A 20,956-nucleotide genomic window follows, 5' to 3' on the forward strand; every position below is an offset into this window, starting at 1 on the left:
CTATTCCCATTTTCTACAGCTTTTGTCTTCTAACATTACTAGACGCTGAAAGAATTAGAAGTCAAAAGTTGTAAACAATGGGAATATAGAATTAGACGCTCCTGTCTAATTTTCTATTCCCATTTTCTACGACTTTTGACTTCTAATTTTACTAGACGCTGCAAGAATTAGAAATCGAAGGTTGTAAAAAAATGGGAATCGAAGGGTAGACGGGAGCGAGTCTAATTCTCTATGCTGCACGATGCAGGGCTGCGGGGTCATGGGCAAGAAACTGAAGGACGGCTTCGAGTGCCCGACCGAGGGCCAGGTTGACAGCAGAGGCATGCTGGTCGACCACCCGAAATTTGCGCATCCCGAGGACTGTCAGAAGTTCTACGTATGCCTGAACGGTGTGACGCCGCGCGAGCAGGGCTGCAGCGACGGCACCGTCTACAACGAGGAGCAGCAGAGATGCGACGCGCCCGAGAACGTTCCCGGATGGTACGAGCTGTTCGCTACATTATTAATCCGTCGTTACATTTCTATATTGACATGACGATCTAGCGTATTAGCATGATCGCCAAAAGTGGGAATAAACATATCGACATCGTCCGAATATTCCATGCAGGCGCATATACAATTTTGCTATAATATTCTCTGATAACCTTGTAATTTATGAGACGAGAGAACTTTAATAAACTCGTCCAGTTAACGAACCTTTTTAATATTGCGTGCTCGATTTAATTTTTCAATTTCTTTTCAACTCGCGTAATTGTGACTTTTGAGATTTAATTTCCACCTCTTGCTATTTGCATAACAAAATTATGAAAATCATTGTATCATTATTATGTTATTGCGTAGTTGCGTCTTTGTGAAATCTCTTGTCGCGAGTTAATTAAGTTCGGAGGAAATTCAACGATTGTCGTTTACCTTGCAGCGAGGACTGGTACAAGGACGACGACAAGAAGCCGTAAGGAAGTCGTCCACGCTCATCTGTCCCGCATCGGGACGCCGCACGTTCACTTTAATCACCTGTCACCCCCTTCGCCCAGCGTGTAACTCCATGTGTGTGTTTAGCCATTTGAATGCCTTGGAATACATTTTATTTTTACTTTATTAGTCTTCGATCAGTCAATCGAAACCCGACTTCCTTTCCCCAGTTTTCCGTTAATCAAAACGCGCCGGAGATTTGAACCGAGATAATGTTCGTTTTCCTACCAAAATCGTACAATTAATTTAATTACTTACGCAATGAGGAAAATCGCTCGTCGTTACTTCGAGTCGATTTGTATTATTAATGCAAGGAGCCTGTGATTATATAAATTTGGAATATTAATATCTTTCTTCGCGGAATATTAAAATTAAAATTTTCTAAAGCGGCAAATATTGTCTCTCTTTGATCCCGCTGGATCATTCAGCCTTTAAATAAAACTCAGTTTGTGTTGCACGGTAAATAAAACGAGAGAAAGAAAGAGAGATCTGTTATTAAAATTAATTATCTGGCATCACGCTTCACCGATTTTAAAATGATTTTAATATTGCTCAGGAGAAGTTAATGGTGACTCAGTTGCCGATCGATTCTCGAAACGGTATTCGAGGAACGTGTAAGAGGCCTTGAATCATTCTCGTTATGAGATCAGTTGACTATCACTTTCTCCCGAACTGCTCTGTTGTTTCTCGTTCTGTGATTCACTCTCTCGGTCTTTCCCTCATTCTCTTTCTCGTATTGCGTCGATCACGGGCGAGAGACGGGCTCGCTCGCTTCGTTTTCCCAAACATTTGTCAACGATGCGGTACAAGAAGCTTTTCCGAACTTCGCCAAATGAGAGAAAAAAAAGACAGGAATACGAGATGATAATTTTGAGTCCTCACAGTAATAAAACAAATTTATTTAAAATAAATAAAAAATTCACGAAAGAAAAAGACAGAAAAAAATATTAGAAATAAGTCGTCGTAACTCTAAGCCCTTTAGTAAAAAGCACCGCAAAAAGAATAGCAATTTTATGTTCACGACGCACTGGACTACAGAAATGTCGTTTCTCAGCGAAAGATCAATTTATTTCTCTCGCGTGGCAGGTAAGTTGAGTTATTATGCACGGTATTCTTCCATTTAACTTTCCAATTCGCGAGCGTCCGTCGCAAATGCCACTTGCCGAACACTTTTTGAAGATTAAATCTGCTCGTTAGACACAAATTAAATTCTGCACTCATAACGTAATATTCAATTCAACACTTTTTGAAGATGAAATCTGCTCGTTAGACACAAATTAAATTCTGCACTTGCAATGGCGGTATTCAATTATTGCGATAATCTTATTGTTTGCAACAATTATGATTTCTCCTGAGAATAAAATAAGAGTTTTTTTCACGGTGAATGTTGACACAAAATTAAATGGCGTTTTAAAAATATCTTATTTAGAAATATGTATTTTAATTATTCTGAACAAACAATTTCATAAGATTGTATTTTCTCCTTACGGAAATTGTTAATTATTGTACGTAATTGATGCATTAACTTAAATAAATGGGTAATTCTGTATCTGACATTTAGCAGGTTTATACAAGAAAAAATGTATACTGCTGATATCAACTTGCGTTTCTATAACTTGAATAATATTTTAATAATATTCTAACATTTGCTCGAAAATACGTTTTGAAAAAGTAATAATAAAATAAATAATTAGAGCGTTCAGTTGAGATAATCAATAATTGTGTAGTTACGATAGTTTAGTTCTCAGGTATCGAATTGTTTCGTCTAGATCTGCAAAATTATTACTTTGTTTTCTCCGCAACTATGCACAGTGTAGAAAGATAGTTTTAGATAATTAATTGGCGTATTAATCGCTCTATTAACTTAAACAAATAGATAATTGTTTCTCTCCGAACCCACGAAACAATTTCTCTCGTTCCGCTTTCAAAAATATCTCGGCTATCTGGCTGATGAAATTGATCGGAGACTCAAGACAAAACGTAATACAGCAGCCGCGTTTGCACGTAGGTCCGAGGCGTGAAGTGAGGGATGCAAATCGCGAAACGGTAGCACAACAGCAGCGACCCAATCGGGCCGTCGACACGCGGAAGTGTCCCGGAATTTATACGCGCTGATAATAACGCAATGCAATAAAACTTATGTCTATGCACCCATTAGAATGCACTCGTGACGGGGGGAAAAAGAGCAGGGAAACCGCGGCTCGATCAGAAAGAAAGAAAGAGAAAGAAAGACAGGACTTTCGGCGAAAGGGGGGCGAAGCCGTGAGGAGGGAGGGTCGGGAAATGTGCAGCAGCAAGGACCTACCAAGGTGGTGGCGAGACTGTCGAGTGAAACAGAACCCGTTTCGGACTCGCAGTCACGTTTTATCAGCGTCGCGACGCGTTGCTGCCGACGAAGTCAAAGAAAGGAGGCCGAAGGAGACAAAGAAGAAGAGGAAGGGAAGGAGAGACAGCCTCCTCGATACCTACAGGACGGAGATCTGAAAGACTTTGCGAGGCAGAATGACGGGAGTGGAAAAGCACGTGATTCTTCGTGGTCTTCTGCCACTGGTGATTCTGGCGACCTTGGGCGACGCCCAGGCCCAGTTCCGGTGCCCGGAGCCCAAGGGCTTCTTCCCCGATCCGGAACAGTGCGATCTTTATTACGCCTGCGCGGACGGCCAGCCCGAGGAGAAGCTGTGCAAGGACGGACTCGTCTTCAGGGATGACAACCCCAAGAAGGAACTCTGCGACATACCGGCGAACGTGCCCTGCGGCGACCGCACGCTTTTGCGTAAGTTCCAAACCGTTAGATCCCTTAAACCCATTGGATCTTTCTTAATTATTGCCTACAAATAGATTCATCTACGATTATTATGATTGTCAATGATTTAAGAGAGAATTAATTTCTCTTCGGATTAGAAATGAACAGAAGGATATATAAATTGTTCTGAGATTTATTAAAGAGTTTTACGCATAAAAATGGATTTGCTATTTAAAATAATATATTTATTTTTGTTCGTATCATTTAATTTTATATTCATAGGCCATTTTGTGTAAGTTTCAAACCTTTAGATCCCTTAAACTCATTGGGTCTTTCTTAATTATTGTCTACAAACAGATTCATCTATGATTATTACTCGGATTAGAAATGAACAGAAGGATATAATTGTTCTGAGATTTATTAAAGAGCTTTACGCATAAAAATGTATTTGCTATTTAAAATAATATATTTATTTCTATTCGTATCATTTAATTTTATATTTGTAGGCCATTTTAAAGTCGTTTAAACAGATTCTCGTTCGAGGTGGAAATTCTTTCCACACTACCCGATTAAAGGAAGTGAGTTCTACAGTTATATATGATATTTCTTTTATCCTCTTTTGCATATTCTCCTATAACTCGACAAACCAGAAGAATGGCCGATTACACAGCGTTGCAAAAATAGAACTCGGTGTGAACCGGTTTTTAGACGAACGGACAATCGAATTCTCACGGGCTTGGTCTTTTTCGCATTTCCTCATAAGTAGTCAAATCTGATCGTAATATATAGGTCGTAGAGAATTAATCGAGTTAAGCAGAAAATCTATGAAACATAAAAACAATATACCAAGATACATTTAATCGAACGAAACTATAATCGAATTCAAGTTAAACAGTTTTTATATATATTTTGAAACGTTTCCTGTAAAAATTGATATCTATATTAATCGTTAAATCATTCTATTAAATATTCAATTTATTCTAAAATGAAAAATAATAAACTCTATTTTTAATTAAATGTCAAGGCAAATGTAGATCTCGAAAACTCTGCTATATCGCAATTATATAATACAAATTATATATATATATAATTAATATAAAACTTACGTAATCATATATACCTTGGTATTACGTAATAACTTGTTTGCAACGGAACAGAGGAGCCGCAGCCTAGCAAGGGGTGCCCGCGCGCGAACGGCATCTTCAGCCACGAGGACGCGGCCGCGTGCGACCGTTTCGTCAACTGTATCGACGGGGTGGTGCAGGTGGTGCCCTGTCCACCCGGGCTGATCTACGAACCTAAGATGTCGAGCTGCGTCTGGCCGGCGGACGCTAGTCGTCCGTGCGAGAATATGAAGCGCGACGTCCTGGACGACGGCTTCGTGTGCCCGGACGGCGATGTCGCCGGCCCCTCCGGCAGCATCCTGCCGCACCCCACGTACCCACATTCTGAGGACTGCGCCAAGTTCTACATCTGCAAGAACGGCGTAGTGCCGCAGAAGGGCCAATGCGAACCCGGTACTGTGTACAACGAGGAGAGCTTCAGGTGCACCGAGCCGGAATACGTGCAGGGATGGTGGGTGTCTTGTCCCCCCCCCCTTTTTTCTATATCCTCGGTAGAATCTTTCGTGACGCATATAAAGTAAAGTCAACGGCACACGATACTATTTTCCCTACCGGATTGCTTACGAGAGCCAATCAGGATTTAGCCTTAGGTCACTTGATCTAAAGCTCCAGTAGAAAAAATACTATCGCGTGTGCCGTTGGCTTTACTCACAACTGATGTTTTTTCAATGACAGATTTCCTCGCGAATCTGTGAGACCGGTTTCTTAATTACGCTCGTCCTTAAATCTTCGTATTCTTGTCTCAATAGTTACTCATCTTTCTACTTCAAATTCCCAAATTGCGCTCACTCTGAAAAATATGCCAGATCGCTCCTTATAGCAAAATGAATGTTTCAGCGAGGACTATTACAAGCACAAGAACTGATTGCGAGTTGGAGAACCGAGGGGTGGCGCAGTTAACCGCAGCTACGTGTGTAATGCTCATCATTTTACTCATAGGAACAATAAATGCATGTGATATGCACGCTTACGTAAAAGTCGCTGCGTGATCTTTGCGAGAGCAATCGCGCTTTCGCCCTCCTTGTGACGAATTACTACCCCTTTCTCCTTTTACGTAAACAAATTCGCCTTCGGAAAATCCGTAATAAAGCCGTCGTCGGTCGCGGCTCATTAACCCGCGACAAGAAAATCCCGCGCGGTCCGACGATATCAAGTTCTATATAACATCCGTTAGATAAACCCTCCGTTCTGAACCGGTCTGATTTTATGTAATTATCGATTATGTCGAAATTTTATTGTAAAAGCGCGTACATACATATGCGAACGCGTCGCTCGCAATTCCGCGATTAAATAACTCAAGGAATGAAATTTATTTATTATATTCTAATGGGGAAATGAGTCTTTCACTCTGGACTCTGTCTTAGGTAACACCATTTTTAGCTAATGTTGTAAGAATTACGTACTGTTACGTCTCGATAATTAAATACACTTTGTATGCAAGATGCCCCGAAAGGTTTAGAAATTCTTTCACAAGTCTGGAGTTGACTTTACCTCAATCGGAGTTTTTTCGTGCAAAATTGTTTAAGACTTTTTCATTGGATATTAACTTGGCTAAAATAGAATTACGAAATTTATTGGATAAATAATACGTTGCTTAAACGCACGATTTTACGTTCATTTTTCTTACGAATTCTTATTCTAGCAACGAAACTTAAATTCCTCTAGTTTCGGAGGATAAAGGTAGGATAAAAAAGTGAATATTTGTATTGGAATATAAGTACTTAATCGCGAATTTTTCATCTCAGACTTTATCAAAGATATTATAAAAACACTTATGCAAGTTTTAACTTATACATGAGAAATAAAATAAAATAGAATAATAAATTAATCAAATAAACAAATTTTAAAATTATATGTATGGTTATGTTACTTCTCTTGGACTCCACAAAATATTCTTGACAACGAAAATCTAATCCAATAAATACAGAAAAATTTAGAGCTTTCTAAAGTTATATTTTTAATATATTATAAACGTAACGTAGATTATCAGAAAAACGTTAATATAAAAACTTATCAATAAGATTATTATTAGATTAGGAATTTAGACGAAAACATTGTTTACTTTTTTATGTCTGTTTAAGTCAAGAAGAAAAATTTCAGCAGAAATTGAAGAGAATTAATTAAGCGAGATGTAATTGTTTTTGCATTGCTGTAATCAAACGCATTTTGTATTATGTTTATAAGTATTTGTGTAAGTTAAATCACGTGTGTTACAATGAGCATGACTTTCTCTGACGGGAAAGATTGCGGATCGAAAATCTCCTCACCCCACAATACTCCAGAGCACATCGCGAAATGCACTCGCGAAATTACTTCTTCGAACACATCCTGGATTTCACTGCGGTGAGTCAAATGTCAGTACGAGAATTAATTAACCCATCCATCATAAGATTACATTGCAACATCTGACGTTACAGATGTTAGGCCTTCATTCCTATTTACGTTTGCTAAAATATTTTTGGCTCTTTAACCAAAGCGAAGAAAAATTAACTAAACATAATTTTTCGTAGTTTATTATATTTGTTTCGCAATTCTTATTGCGCGTTATTGAAAATTTGTTTTATTTCTTATATTTTACGTACTTTCGAATATTGGAAAACTGCAAGAACTGCTTGGCGAGTCGGCGCGATTTACGATGCACAATAAACAACACGCTACGGTTTTCCGAGCTAACAATTTCTCTTCACTTGCCGATCGCAACGTTTCTTTTTACGTAATTCGCGGAGCACTCGACGAAATATATCACAATTGTCCATTTACATTTTGTTCGCAACGCGAGATAAATTCGGCCCAAATAAATTTCTTATTCCCGATACTTTTGTGAAATATAAAAAGTCTTAATAAAATAATAAGAAAATAAAAGATAAAATGCGATACAGAATGCATATCTTTTCTTAAGAAAGATGAAATATATGTTTCCTCCTTTTTTTAGTATTTATTTATTATTCTATTACACTAACACCGTTTTATTATTAATGGAGCAGAGCATAGTCTGTCATATATGACTTCTTAGATAAGACGAGTTGTATGCTATTTCTCTGGCATTACAATTTCGACAAAATTTGCTCATAGAAAGTCTAAACTAATTAACTGACCGTCATCGTGATGTATTCAATTCGAATGCCCGACCGATCTGTCGACTTGTCCGACTCGCCTCGGCTGCTTTCACTATCCGGCAATCTGGTCCCTCCTCCGTGGGACCAGCGTGATGGGTCTTGCGTAAGTCTGGTTAAGGCTCTAGAGGCCTCACCGACGTGCGCACGCATCAGCACTCGCACCAATCGTTAATATACCGAGAACATATCTATCTGCGCGCGTACACGTTTTAGACATTACACGCGTTCGGCAATTGCAACGCATTTACCTGGCGCGTATTACATCGTGGCCAGTGATGTCACGGAGGGGAGGATCGCGCCTTGGCATTAACCGTTACACGCAACGTGTCCTTGCTGAATTACTCTGGGAAAAAAAAGACAGCAACCCATTTTGGGGCCGATAATTAGTAATCAAGCTATTTGGATTGTTCGTAAGACTCTACTCTGGGAAAAATTTTGACCGTTTTTTTTTATAGTTAAGTAACTTAACATTTCGGTTAGTGCCATTTAAGTGAAAATTTTCGCGTTACTGCACATCGACAGAACTAATTGAGAGAATTGATTAGTATTACTTAAAAATCTTGGGTATAGATAGAATAGCTAATTGCGATTTTTAGTTATGCGAGGTAAAATTCGTGAAAGATTAGAAGAATCCAAACAATTCGATCACTAATTGTGGGCCCCAAAATGGGTTGCAGTATTTTTTTCCAGAGTACTGTGTCCCGTTTTCCCTAAGAAATTCGCTCTTCTTCCGCTGACCCCTTGGGAAAATATACCTTAAAATTTTACTTTACAAGAAAAGAAATACAAAAAGTAAATTTGGAAACTTGAAACTCACTTTAAGAATTTAAAAGAAAACTTCAAGAATCGTGAAAAGTATGTGATATAATTTGCAATACCGCGTGCGGTTTTCTTCTTGCGAGAAAGTGCTATGTCGCGCGGCCATCTAGCGGGAACTTCGATAGGCTTGGCTATCTAAAAATTACTTGAAGTGTCCAAAATCACTTAAAAATTTTCTAAGTAACTTTTCACTTCTTTAAATAAACTCTTAGATTTGAAAGATCACTTTTAGGTACTTTAATTTCATTTAAAGTGAATTTGCCCGAGGGACGAAAATCGTGTTTTTAGTCAAAATTGACACTCGCACGAATGGTTCAAGTAGAATCAACGACTATAATCTAAAAATGTTCAAGACAGATGTTTCTTACAATAATAATATTTTACTAATTCCCGACTGCTGTTGGAAACGAGTCGTAATTTTCGAATTTTCAAACGGAAACTCCATCCATTTCCTAATCAGGGAAAGCGGATTATTGATCAATAGCGTTATCTTTCAAGCCCGTGCACTATAATCGCGCCATGAGCGCGATTCTCCGAATTGTTATTTATGCGTGGCGCTGAATGATATGATAATGTGATAATTCCACTTGCCGTTCACCAAAAGCACACAAATGCCGCGCGGTATTAAGCGCGCGGAAAAATAATGAGTACGCTTGTGCAACGCAGAGTTAAGTGCAGAGCGTTCGTGTCGGGGACATTGCATCCTCAGACATTTCGAGAGGCGCAGGAAGACTTTGGCATTAAGTCTAACGTCATCTATTCACACGCGATGCGTTCTCCCGCGATTTATCGCGATGCCGCGAGAGATTGGGAGACGATTAGAAGTATGATCGCGTAGTCGCTGCTTCGCGGCCAAAGAGATATTCTTCGTTTCTTCGCGGATTACGCAAGGCGTGCGGTGAGTCCTTAGCCGCTTAAAAATAGATTCCCCGACAGCTTTTCCGATACCATGATTGTTGCAAACGTGCCTATTACGATTGTAGAATTAATTGGTTTGTCATATTTAATCGCCACATCCGGCTTCTCGTGGATTTGGCCAATAATGTGACTTCTTGTCCCGAATGTGCGTAATAAGGTGACGTTTTGTTTCTCAAATTCACACGATTCTATCGAGTTGACTCGTAAAATGATAAAATTCATGTTTCATTGTCTGGAAAAATCACGGACGCGTAGGAGCCTGCAGAGATTAGGTATCCTGCGATTTGGCAGACTCGTTCCTTCCTCGTTGGCTTCTAATTCGCGACACTCTAACAGGAATTATTTGCCGATGCATGTTTTCACGCACGTTTCGCACACATTCTCGAGAACTCTTTCCCGACTTTCTCCAGCAGCTTCGCAATTTATTCGGCTTAAATTCGCTCTTCTCTCTCGAAATCGATGTACCTCGCGACACCGGGGGACCTAAGCGCCGGCACCTGGACAATTCATCACGCTCGGCGCCGCTGGCGCGGCAGGCCGAACACGTAGGCAAACCAGTGGCGACCAAGGGGGATCCTGGTGGGGTTCGGCGAAGCCGCGGTGAAGGGAGTGAAGGGAGACGGGACCGTCCGGAGGTGTACCGCGGCCGTCACCTAAAGTGCGCGCCAATCGCCAACTTCGCCGTCAGAGACAGTAGTCAAGCCGAAGAGAGTGCCGGAAAGATGAGCTATTCGTGGAGCGTGACCCTGCTGCTGCTCCTGGCAGTCCTGGCACGTGGTAAGTCCACCACCACCGCCGCCGCCAACCACCGTAACGTTGCGTAGACGAGGTGGTTACCTTCACCTCGCCTACGCGCGACCCTATACCTCCGCATCGTACGTGCATCTTCCGCATCTTCGGTATGCGCTTCTCGTCTTCCTCTGTGCACCGAGGACTGCTTCCTCGCAGGCGTGAACGCTTTCTTCTTCTCCATGGATTCCCGACAGGTTGCAACATCAGGCTCGGGCCCACGGGGGCTTTCACCGACGAGACACCATATGTTAAGATCCGCGCGTGTGACATAACGGCGGACATTCCGAGGTGATCGATGGAAAACGTAACGGGGCGATCTGCGACGTAGCTCAAGTGTGCAGAAGGAGTTTTCGATCATTATTTCTAATAATGAACTTTTATTTCTCAAGGGGACTCCTCAAAAAATCGTTGGACGTTTCGACTTATGTTTCGAAACAATCTGCTTTTAATTTACTTCACTGTATTTTCGTACGCTCGCGAGACTTTCTTGAAAAATAATTTTGATTTATCGACCGTCGTTATTTTTCTTCGGTCTACATTTCTTGTTGTAAGTCGTTCATGTTGCCGTATCCTTTTTGCATTTCTGTATAGGGAGATAAATATGGTGCCCGTTACACTCCGCCACGCTGTCGCAAGTTTCGCTTTCGCGCGTCGCGAAAAAAGTTTAGGAGAACCGATACTCGCGAGGCCGTCATGCGAATCAAATCTTTTCAAATCGATACGTCAACCAAATTCAATCGGCAAAATCCCGTTTTACATCGTTTTCGATATATTCATTCGTTTATTATATTCCACGGAGCAAGGCAATGTGTCGCAAAATGTGTTACTTTTAAAAGAAAATCGAGTTGTATAAGCTACATAATTTACGCTTTGTCAGTGTATATATATATTTCTTTCAGGGTTGTGAAAGTTATTTTATAAAAGTATCCAATTACAGTTACAGTTTTCTCGCTAAAAATGCGTAACTAGTTACAATTATAAGTTACCAATTCTGAAAAGTAACGGGTCGTTACTTTCTTGCAATGAAAATAAAAATATCAAATCGGCATTTGGATTGTAAAGCGTCGATAAAGGCGTTTATGCGCAAATGCAAGGCCTAATGCGATCTGTCGAGGTTTGAGAAAGATATAAAGTAACTATTAAATTAGTTACTAGTTATCGAAAACATGTAACTGAGTTAAGTTACAGATGGAGAGAAAGTAACGAAGTTCAATTAGAATTACCAAAAAGAAGTAACAGTAACTGTAACTTCGTTACAATAAGTAACTTACTTCCCAACCCAACCCTGATTTCTTTTCACATAATTATGATAAAACACATTTTGCTTTCATCTTCCGTCAAAATGTATTTGCATATACAGGGTGTACTAAAACCACCCGAATATCCTTTTAATCGCAGATTCCTTAGAAAATTTCAAGAGGAAAATTCTAATAAAAAAATGTCGAGGCTATGATAGTTTTTAAATAATAAGCGATTATATTTCACAAATGACAGGTCTGAGATTTCGCGCGCTCAGGCACGGCGACATGACGAGTGATAAAAGTGTTCCTATGTGTTTCGCGAGCGAGCGAGAACCAAAGTCACCGTTTAACGGGACAGAAAATATTTGGGAAGACGATGATCCGATTATTTTGAAAACTTGAGGATAAAGAGAGGCAGGAGACTAGATTGAATCTAACTGAAAATTCCAAGTTCACTCAGAATATCGGAGATCGACTAAATCGAAGGATATCAGTCTGATCAAGATGCTCGTCATAGTGAAACCCTCCTTTTTATTAATAAAACGTTACACAAAATTAACAAAAGAAATGGTTAAAGATAACAAGAGGAACAATTAATTCGAGAATGAATTGTTAAGTCTGTTGTGAAAGTTGTCACTATGCTAAAAAGGGCGATATTCGGAGGAACACCTTTATCACTTGTCGTGTCGCCGTACCTGAGCGCGCGAAATCTCAGGCCTGTCATTTGTGAAATGTAATCGCTTATTATTTAAAAACTATTATAGCCTCGACATTTTTGTATTAGAATTTTTGTCTTAAAAGTTTCTAAAGAATTTATGATTAAAAGGATATCCGGTGGTTTTAGTACACCCTGTATATATTTCCTCAAATACTTGCGGAAGAATATTGCATTTATATAAAAATACAATATACAATATATATAATATAATATAACAATATATTATTATATTATATAATAAAATATTGTTGTATAATAAACAATATTGTACATAATATAAAAAAATATATATAATATACAATAATGTTTTATTATAAAATAATATTTAATTATATTACACAATAAATTGTAGTGCTATTAAATTATAGTCGTATATTATATTTTTATGTAATATATGATAATTTAATAGCACTACAATTTATTATGTAATATAACAAAATATTATAATCAATATGACGACTTGGAATACGTATGTTACATTGAAGATAAATTGCGTCTTGCTGTGTTTCAATAAATATTTTTGCGTAAGAAATATCATAACGTCATTAGTGAAATTGCATGTCAATGTCTAAAGATTCGTTGCTAATGGAGAATTATTGTTTCTCACGTCACATAAAATTCTTAATTTCACAGCCCAAGGTGCCACCCTGCTCGATGCTCCGCCATGCCCCGATCCTTACGGGATCCACGCTTACGCTCACCCCGACGACTGCGGGGCCTTCTTCTTGTGCACGAACGGCACGCTGACCTTCGAATACTGCGAGAACGGACTTCTGTTCGACGGACACGGTGCCGTTCATAATCATTGCAATTACAATTGGGCCGTCGATTGCGGTAATCGCAAGGCCGACTGTAAGTACCGCGCTGCGTTTCATGATATTTGAGCCGCTTTTACTCAAAGTTTCTTTAATCTTTGTTCGTCTCATTTAAGAGAAATATTGAACGCTTGACAAAATGTTATTCGAATAAGCGCCGTCATGGCGTAGAAGAAAAAAACATGAAATAAGAAATTTAAGATATACGATTAAATAATATTAATAGTTGATGTACCATTCTATTATTATTGAAATTTATTATTATAATATTATCGATGCTGCTATTTACTATTGTTTTCTTGTTAAACTTGTAACTTATATATGTAATTGTAAAAATCAGTCATGTGTGCGAAAAAAAATTATCGGGAAAGTAAGAGTCGCACGAGACAAGTGATTTTGGCGGCGCTTTAGTGGGTCACGTTAATGTCAATCATCGTGATTTCGCCTTCGATCGAATCTCCTTTGATCGCTTATCTCTCAACCGGCTCAACGTTTCAACGCAATCGCATGACTTTCCAGTTACCAGTCTTGTTTTTCATTACCTTATTGCACCACAAAAGTTGATACAATAAGTATTAATAAAAATCCGTAACAACGCATCGTTATTTTGCTACGCGCACAGGAGAAAAAAATTCACCCGTTTATATTTCATTAAATAGGTACTTTTTTCGGTCAGGAGGGTTTAGACTTGTCGACTTTTACAATGAAAAATAACGCGAAGTGAGAAAGCTCTTTTTTTGTCAAATAGCGCGTTTAGCCAATTTTCAAGTTCAATCTCCGGGATTCTCGATACGATGAGAAGCAACGATCCGTCCTCTTTGCAGACACGCCAATCAGCAGCCCGGGCTGCGAGTACCAGTTCGGTATGTATCCGGAGAGCGACAGTTGCAGCACCACTTACACGAAGTGCGTCCACGGTGATCCGCTTCAGGCTCACTGCGACCCGGGCCTGGTCTACAACGCCAAGACCCACACGTGCGTCTGGCCGGACGAGCTCATCCCCTACTGCAACCCCGAGACCGTAGTGGGATTCAAATGCCCGCACAAGCTGCCCCCCCACAGTCCCGCCGCCAAGTTCTGGCCCTACCCGAGGTAATCTATTACACATGCGTGCCACGCGATTATATACGAACGCACTTCCGAGAAATCCCTTACAGAAATGTAATAACTGGGAACGGAACCCCCCGTGGAAAAATATATTATATCTTTTATTATATATAAAGAAAAATAGAAATGGTACATTCATTTTATGTCACTCGTATATGCGATATAAAAAATATACCATTCATAATATAATATAAATATTTAAGCGAATGTGTTACATCCATATTGTAAATATGTAATTTATATATGTTCATGTATTTGACATATATTTTTATTATAACTTTGACATAATATTATATATGACTTTTAAAATAGAATTTCTATATACTAAATATATTACATATATTTTTATCTACATTTAAAAATATATTTTTTTCCATGGGGGAAAAAGCACTGAATAATTATTGGAGTTCAGTAATTGAATCATTTAAGGCCTGTGTCCACGATGCTAGACCTTGGTCCAAGCTATTTCATAAAAGCTGCAAGTTAATTGGCTACACATTTCTCGGAACTAGAACCTGCACCAAGTTCTAGCATCGTGGACACGGGCCTTTAGAAATTATTGACGTACAGTAATTTTCTAGTGATTATTTCGCTTACATTTCTGTAAGGGATTACTCGTAGTGAGAATCCACGCGGAAATAAAACTGCCGGGGATCAATGCACTACGGGCGGACGACATTGTATTTGCTTTCTTTCCTTATTCGTTTCTTGGAAGAAAAGAATTAGTGCCTTTGGCGAGCGGGCTCGTTATCAATATCACTGATAATTGACTCATTGATTAATCACTGAGCTCGCACTAATCTCCGCAACATAATATATTCTATTTGTTCCCGCTTATTTAAATCAATTTATATCGCCATAGCTTACATCTAATTTAAGTTTCTTGAAAGATCATATCTTGATGATTGATCGCATTCGAGATTCTCGATAGCTCAATACATTCTCTTTTAAGTAACTGTAATAAAATCTGGATATATTCGATCGTGTCGTCAGATTTCTACGCGTGCATCCATGTAAATCCACGGCTGTGTGTTTGTTGAAATGTGTGTGTAATTATTCGACCACACGCAGCATGGAGCACTAAAATTTCTCTCTCTCTCTCTCTCTCTTTTTCATCTTGGTCTTTTTTCTCTCTCTTATTACGAGAAAGATTCAGCTAAGAAGAAATATTGTTCACCGCTGAAGATCATGAGAGTAAAAGGAATCAACGTCGTTAAATGTCAGATCGTTTGTGCGTGGCGTTTCGATTTAAGGTTTGCCGGTCGTCTTCCGAGAAAAACCGAGAGAAAGAGATAGAGATGGAGAAAGAGACGGAAAGATAAATGCCGACGCGCCTGTTTCATTTGAATATTCAATCTTTTGCTACGAACACGGTAGTCTTTTCTGCCAAATTATGCCAAGTTAGGCTGCCGCGAGGAAGAGCAAATGTCGAGGAACGAGATTTAAGATGGAGAAAAATAGGAGTTCACTACAATATTTTGTAGTTGCCACAAATTTTTGAGTCGTAGATATTTCACTGTGAATTTTAAAAGCGAACGATTTTTATCAGACGATATTAAACTATAAATGGAGACTTTTAAATCTATTCAAACATGTGCAAATGGCGCGATTTTGTAGATTCCCCGTGCCGAGTGATTGCGGTAGGTTGATCACCTGTGTGGACGGACATCCGCGACTTCTCACCTGCGGAGAGGGAAAACTATTCGACTCGGTGAGCCTGACTTGCCTGGACCCGGACGAGGTTCCTCACTGGTTCGTACAATTTACGTTTTAGAAACTACAGATCTTAACTTCTGCTCGATTCGGCACGAACTCAAGCTATCTTCTTGAGATATATGGAGATATATGCTAAACTGAATTTAGTTTAATGCAGAATGTATGTCAGTGGAAATATGTTAATTTTCTAACTGTATATTCATGTGTCTTTCAGTGGAAATGGTGTTTAAACTTGGAGACACATTCCTGACAATCACCCGGTACTTCAAATCAACGATACAAATATAATCAGCGAACATCAAACGACGAAAAATTATATGTTCGGTTATATGAATTAAATTTCGGCAAAGAGATACAACAATATTAGCTCAAGATTTGCAGATAAACCTAAACGAAGATTATCATACGAAAAGTTGAATTATCACAGGACAAGATTGATTCTAGAAATTGAATCGAATTGATTAAGAAAGTTACGAAAACATCAGTCATAAAAAATCAAGAGAATCGCGAGTATATAAATTACAAGATATTATTAATACTTTTATACGGAGAACAATTAGAAGAAATTAATTGGTAGAAACAGAATAAATGACATGTATTCCTGTTAGATTCGATTTTGGTTCGGCGTTGCCAATAGACGAAGATGTATCAAACGTAAATTATTATTAATAATAGACGTTTAAAGGGGACCAGTTGCATGTACAGTGCGTGAAGAGCAAGTACGATATGTAGTACATATAGTGTGTTTATGTAATACGATATGTAATACATATAATGTATTTATGATAAATATAGTAACAATGTACAGCCAGGCAACATTGAATAAAATCTGGACATGCGTATAAAAAATATACAACGTACAGTTTATTCCAATCGATCTACATATACGTGGTACGAGTCTTACGTTTACGAGAGCGCGGGGCGCGGGGGAAGGGAACGGGAAGTGAGAGGATGGGGGAAAATATTTACATCTCGACTGATGCGATGGAGGCGAGTGGAACCGAAACACGAGATGTTCATTAATTAATATTATCAATTAATACAAACCCCCATTGAAGAGGAAGAAGAGCTTGGTCGGTCAAAGACATGGACGGATCGATGAATGTCGACAAGTCTCGGCCCTCAAAAATAATGAGTGTAACTTTGTTTCTAAAAACCAATTCCGTGTTTTAGCAAATGCGTTATTTAATGTGACTTTTCATGCGCAATTGACGTCTTAATTGACATTTTTCACGAGACTTTTATTTTACGCCGTTTGAAAGTTTTGAGACCGGGGAGGTCACATCCTTGGTTGATTTTATTATAACCTTTCGAGATTTGTGAAAATATTCACGTGTCTTTGAGAACTTGTATCGTTTGCCATTAAATTTTTCTAGAAAGTTTCATCCAAGTTTTTACGTAAGTTGAATTATCTTAGATCTCGAGTATAATTTATTCGGCTGATAGTTTCTCACGAATGCAATTTTATTCGTGAATTAATTGAGATAATGAATTAGTTGCTGACTAATTAGGAAGAACCGAATCGTGTAATTATAAGCTGCCTCTCACTTTTACTCAAATTTGAATTTTACATTCGCATCTGAAAATCAAATCCTTGTGGCGGAGGTGAAATAAAGATTTTACCCAGGAGAAAGAACGGGACTTTTCCTCGAGGACTTGCGGTGTGACTTATCCGACATTCGGGGTAATTTCGGGGTAATATAAACAAAATCTCAAAGTATAAGGGATCTCAAAAGTCGGACCCCACGAGAATTCTAGAATTACGAAATTACGGAACTGCAAGATCGCGCGAGAACCTGGGGGAGACTCGACGAGAGAACTTCTCGAGTTCTTCGCACCGATCGACGATCTCCGGGATCTCGCTCGTCGAGAAGGGATCTGGCGCTTCCTTCGTCCTTCCAGGCCGGATAGGACAACCCGGCGACTTTAGTTCCTGGGGCGCGACCGTAGGGGAATCGGCAGGGCGCCCGACGGTAGAGGTGACACGCCAGGTGGCAGGTTCTCCTCTTCAGGCTCCTGCTCGTTGCGACCGTCGGACAGCTCGCCCTCGGTGGGCGGCGGTGTCGTGGGTACGTCGCAGTCCTCCGTCGGCGGCACCACGCACCTCAACGACCTCCTGTCGAACACCAGCATGGCCGGGCAGCGCTGCAACCGCGGGTAACCGCCCTGACACTGCCAGTAACGGTTGCACGACTTGCCCAGAGGCACGTTGCCGTTGGCGTCGTCGTTGCAGAGTGCTGCAAACAGGCCGCGTCTTACTCCTAGACTAACTGGGACGCGTGCCTATATAGGGCTTTCGACGCCGCGAGGAGCGCGTTAATGATAGGCGGAGATACGCAATGCCGTATTGTTCGTATGCATACACTGAGAAAAATTTCCATAGGATAAACCAATTAAATAGCGTTTCCGATGGTTCATTTTTCCGATTGCGGTTCCCGATTAAATTACGGATACAACCGGTGAGATTTGATCGAAAAACCGATCATATTTTTCATCGGATATATCCGTTTGTTATTATGTAATTGGATTATCTGATTATATTTAATCGGACATTTTTCTCAGTGTAAAAATATATCGGTCACTAGCCAGAATCACTATTGTCTTCTAAGGAATTTTATTAAGAGGCTTAAGATGTTTTATTAAAGTAAAAATTAAGCGTTCCGAGCATACGGCATTGCGTTGCAAATTGGCCGGACGTTTTTGATAAATTTCTTGTTGCTTCGTTTGCGAACTGACGCGACTCGGTGAAAGTCGAAAACTTTCATTCGGGATCTACCAATCGTGGATTAATACGAAATTTAATTATGTAGCTCTTTTTTCCTTCTTTCACTCTGCACGAGTGGAAGTTATCGCCGCGATTTTCGAAACTTCTCAGAGAGTTCCAAAAATATAGAGTTTACCTCTCATTAATTATTAATTAAATGTCATCGATAATTAAACAGAGCATTTGCGTACGTGAAGAATCACGCACGCTTTAATCCTTGTTCGTCGTCGTTTTCTTCCTAATGTTTCTTTCGAGATATCGCAAACAATATTTATCTGAATTTCGAAATATTTTCCATTAGTTTTAACCTTTTGAAAAAGGGATGTGATCTCGCGTGCGATCGATGCATCGACTGGCGTTTGACATTCAGAGAGAGGCGATGCGAATTAATAAACGCGTCTTATCGGATCCCGAGGGCGAGGAGAGGGGGAGAAAGGCGCGACGAGAATTCACTTCGAATGCTAATTAAGTGCCTCGCCCATTTTTCCTTGGGGCACTGACTCCTGGAAGGAACCGAGAAGTAGGTACGAGGAAACGCATCGCGCGCGTCCCGTCCGCCCACTTTCGAAAGTGAAAATGACCGTCGACGATTCCGCTTCTCGTGCATTAAATCTGCCTAAAACTTACGTTTCACTGAATTCATCCGAATGCAATTAATTTCCGGTAACTCGGATAAAGAAAAAAAAAAAAGAAAGATTCAACTGGATTTGAGATATTCGATGAGAGTTGACGGTTATCCGCGAAATATCGCGCTAATTTCTTAAAACGCGTCACGGTTTTCAGCCGACGGCCATCAGCCACGTCGTTTCTTGCGCGAAATAATAAACTTCCGTTTCACCTCTCTCCATCAAACGTCTCGAGTCTTGATAAATTCTACGCGTAGAAAAGTTTCTCTTAAAATTTATCCTGAAAATCGTGTGATCGTGAGACAACACGGCACTTCGAAGAATTTTAAAATTTACCATACATTAAAAAATTTTCAACTATATGAGTTTTTTTTATCACTTTAAAATATATGGTAAAATTTTAAAACTTTCATAAAATTCTTCGTAATGCCATGTTGTTCCATGATCATGATTTTCAGGATCAATTTAAAGAGAAAACATGGCATTTTGAACAATTTTATAAGTTTTTTATTACTTTAAAATGTATGGTAAAATTTCAAAACTCTCATAAAACTCTTCGAAGTGCCGTGCTGTCCCACGATCACATGGTTTTCAGAATAAATTTTAAGCGAAAATTCTTTCCGTGCAGTGACTTTTAATAAAATCCGCTCGCTACTTCTCTCGGCCTCTCAGGATCCTCGGTACTTACGATGCTTCTGACATCCCTCGACATTCTCGGGCCAGTCGCAGGACCTGGCCCGCTCGTTGTATAGCAGACCGCCTATGCAGAGCTGCTCGGTGGCGGTGCCGTTCCAGCAGGTCCAGTACCTGGTGCAGGACGTCTCGTGGCCGAAGATTCCGTACAGCCAGTCGCAGTGCTCGGTCGGGATCGGCGGATTCGCCTGGCGCTTGCCATCACAGTAGTTCGCACGCCACGGATAATCGCAGCCCTCGGTGACACCGCGGTGCTTGCCGGCGAACACGAGGCCGTTCGGACAGTCGAACAGCTCCGGGCGACCGTTCACGCACTCCCAATAGCGATCGCAATACTCGTTGTCGCCTACCACCCGCGACTTCGTCTGGCACGGGTCTTCCTGCTGCTGCTTCTGGCCCAGCGAACCTACAAGAGCGAAATTAAGCTTGAACGCTCGTCCTGCTAGCCGAGTTATCCTTCGTACTTCTCGGGATGGGATCATTTCGAGTCGTGTCTGGGATAATGCCGGGAAGAGAAATCGTTTTGGAAGATTAGGATGCAACTTGGTCCTTTGACGTGGAATCTAGGACAGCACTCATTTCCTTCGTATTCGTCTATAATTAATTTATGATTAAAGATGATGGTCTTCTTCTCTTCCTGGTTTCCTTTTGCCTCAATTCCCTACTTTCTCAACGTTGAGCGTTGCTACGTAAATTATCTACAAGCTCATTAATGAGCTCTCAAATTTACCTTCCAATTTATCGCGTCATTAACCTCCCTCGATAACTGTTAATTATCCTTTCCTTTCCCTTTCG

General features: G+C 40.0%; 4 protein-coding genes across 4 annotated transcripts in view; 3 read left to right on the plus strand and 1 right to left on the minus strand.

The window, feature by feature from the left end:
* The window catches only part of LOC105570711, a 5,137-nt gene extending 4,065 nt beyond the window's left edge, over positions 1–1,072 (plus strand). The window contains exons 4-5 of the mRNA XM_012028148.1: positions 248–480; positions 917–1,072. Of these exons, the coding sequence (XP_011883538.1) occupies positions 248–480; positions 917–953 (270 nt within the window). The 3' untranslated portion in view covers positions 954–1,072. The remainder of the gene's footprint in view (positions 1–247; positions 481–916) is intronic.
* A 2,353-nt stretch (positions 1,073–3,425) lies between these two features.
* Positions 3,426–5,978, plus strand: LOC105570536. Its single transcript, XM_012027813.1, has 3 exons — positions 3,426–3,742; positions 4,870–5,287; positions 5,674–5,978. The coding sequence occupies exons 1-3, from the start codon at positions 3,472–3,474 to the stop codon at positions 5,699–5,701; spliced, it is 717 nt and encodes a 238-aa protein (XP_011883203.1). The 5' UTR covers positions 3,426–3,471; the 3' UTR covers positions 5,702–5,978.
* A 4,223-nt stretch (positions 5,979–10,201) lies between these two features.
* On the plus strand, positions 10,202–16,927 carry LOC105570537. Its single transcript, XM_012027814.1, has 5 exons — positions 10,202–10,466; positions 13,074–13,292; positions 14,080–14,347; positions 15,980–16,114; positions 16,293–16,927. Exons 1-5 carry the CDS (start codon positions 10,412–10,414, stop codon positions 16,306–16,308), a joined length of 693 nt encoding a protein of 230 aa, XP_011883204.1. The 5' UTR covers positions 10,202–10,411; the 3' UTR covers positions 16,309–16,927.
* Positions 16,928–16,963: 36 nt separating this feature from the next.
* Positions 16,964–20,643, minus strand: LOC105570712 (chondroitin proteoglycan-2-like). Its single transcript, XM_012028149.1, has 2 exons — positions 20,157–20,643; positions 16,964–18,315 (listed from the first exon to the last, which is right to left on the minus strand). The coding sequence occupies exons 1-2, from the start codon at positions 20,641–20,643 to the stop codon at positions 18,005–18,007; spliced, it is 798 nt and encodes a 265-aa protein (XP_011883539.1). The 3' UTR covers positions 16,964–18,004.
* Between the last annotated feature and the right edge of the window lie 313 nt (positions 20,644–20,956).

The sequence above is a fragment of the Vollenhovia emeryi genome, unplaced genomic scaffold (genome assembly GCF_000949405.1).
Source record: "Vollenhovia emeryi isolate VEMERY1.0 unplaced genomic scaffold, V.emery_V1.0 DF939120.1, whole genome shotgun sequence".
Classification (NCBI taxonomy): domain Eukaryota; kingdom Metazoa; phylum Arthropoda; class Insecta; order Hymenoptera; family Formicidae; genus Vollenhovia; species Vollenhovia emeryi.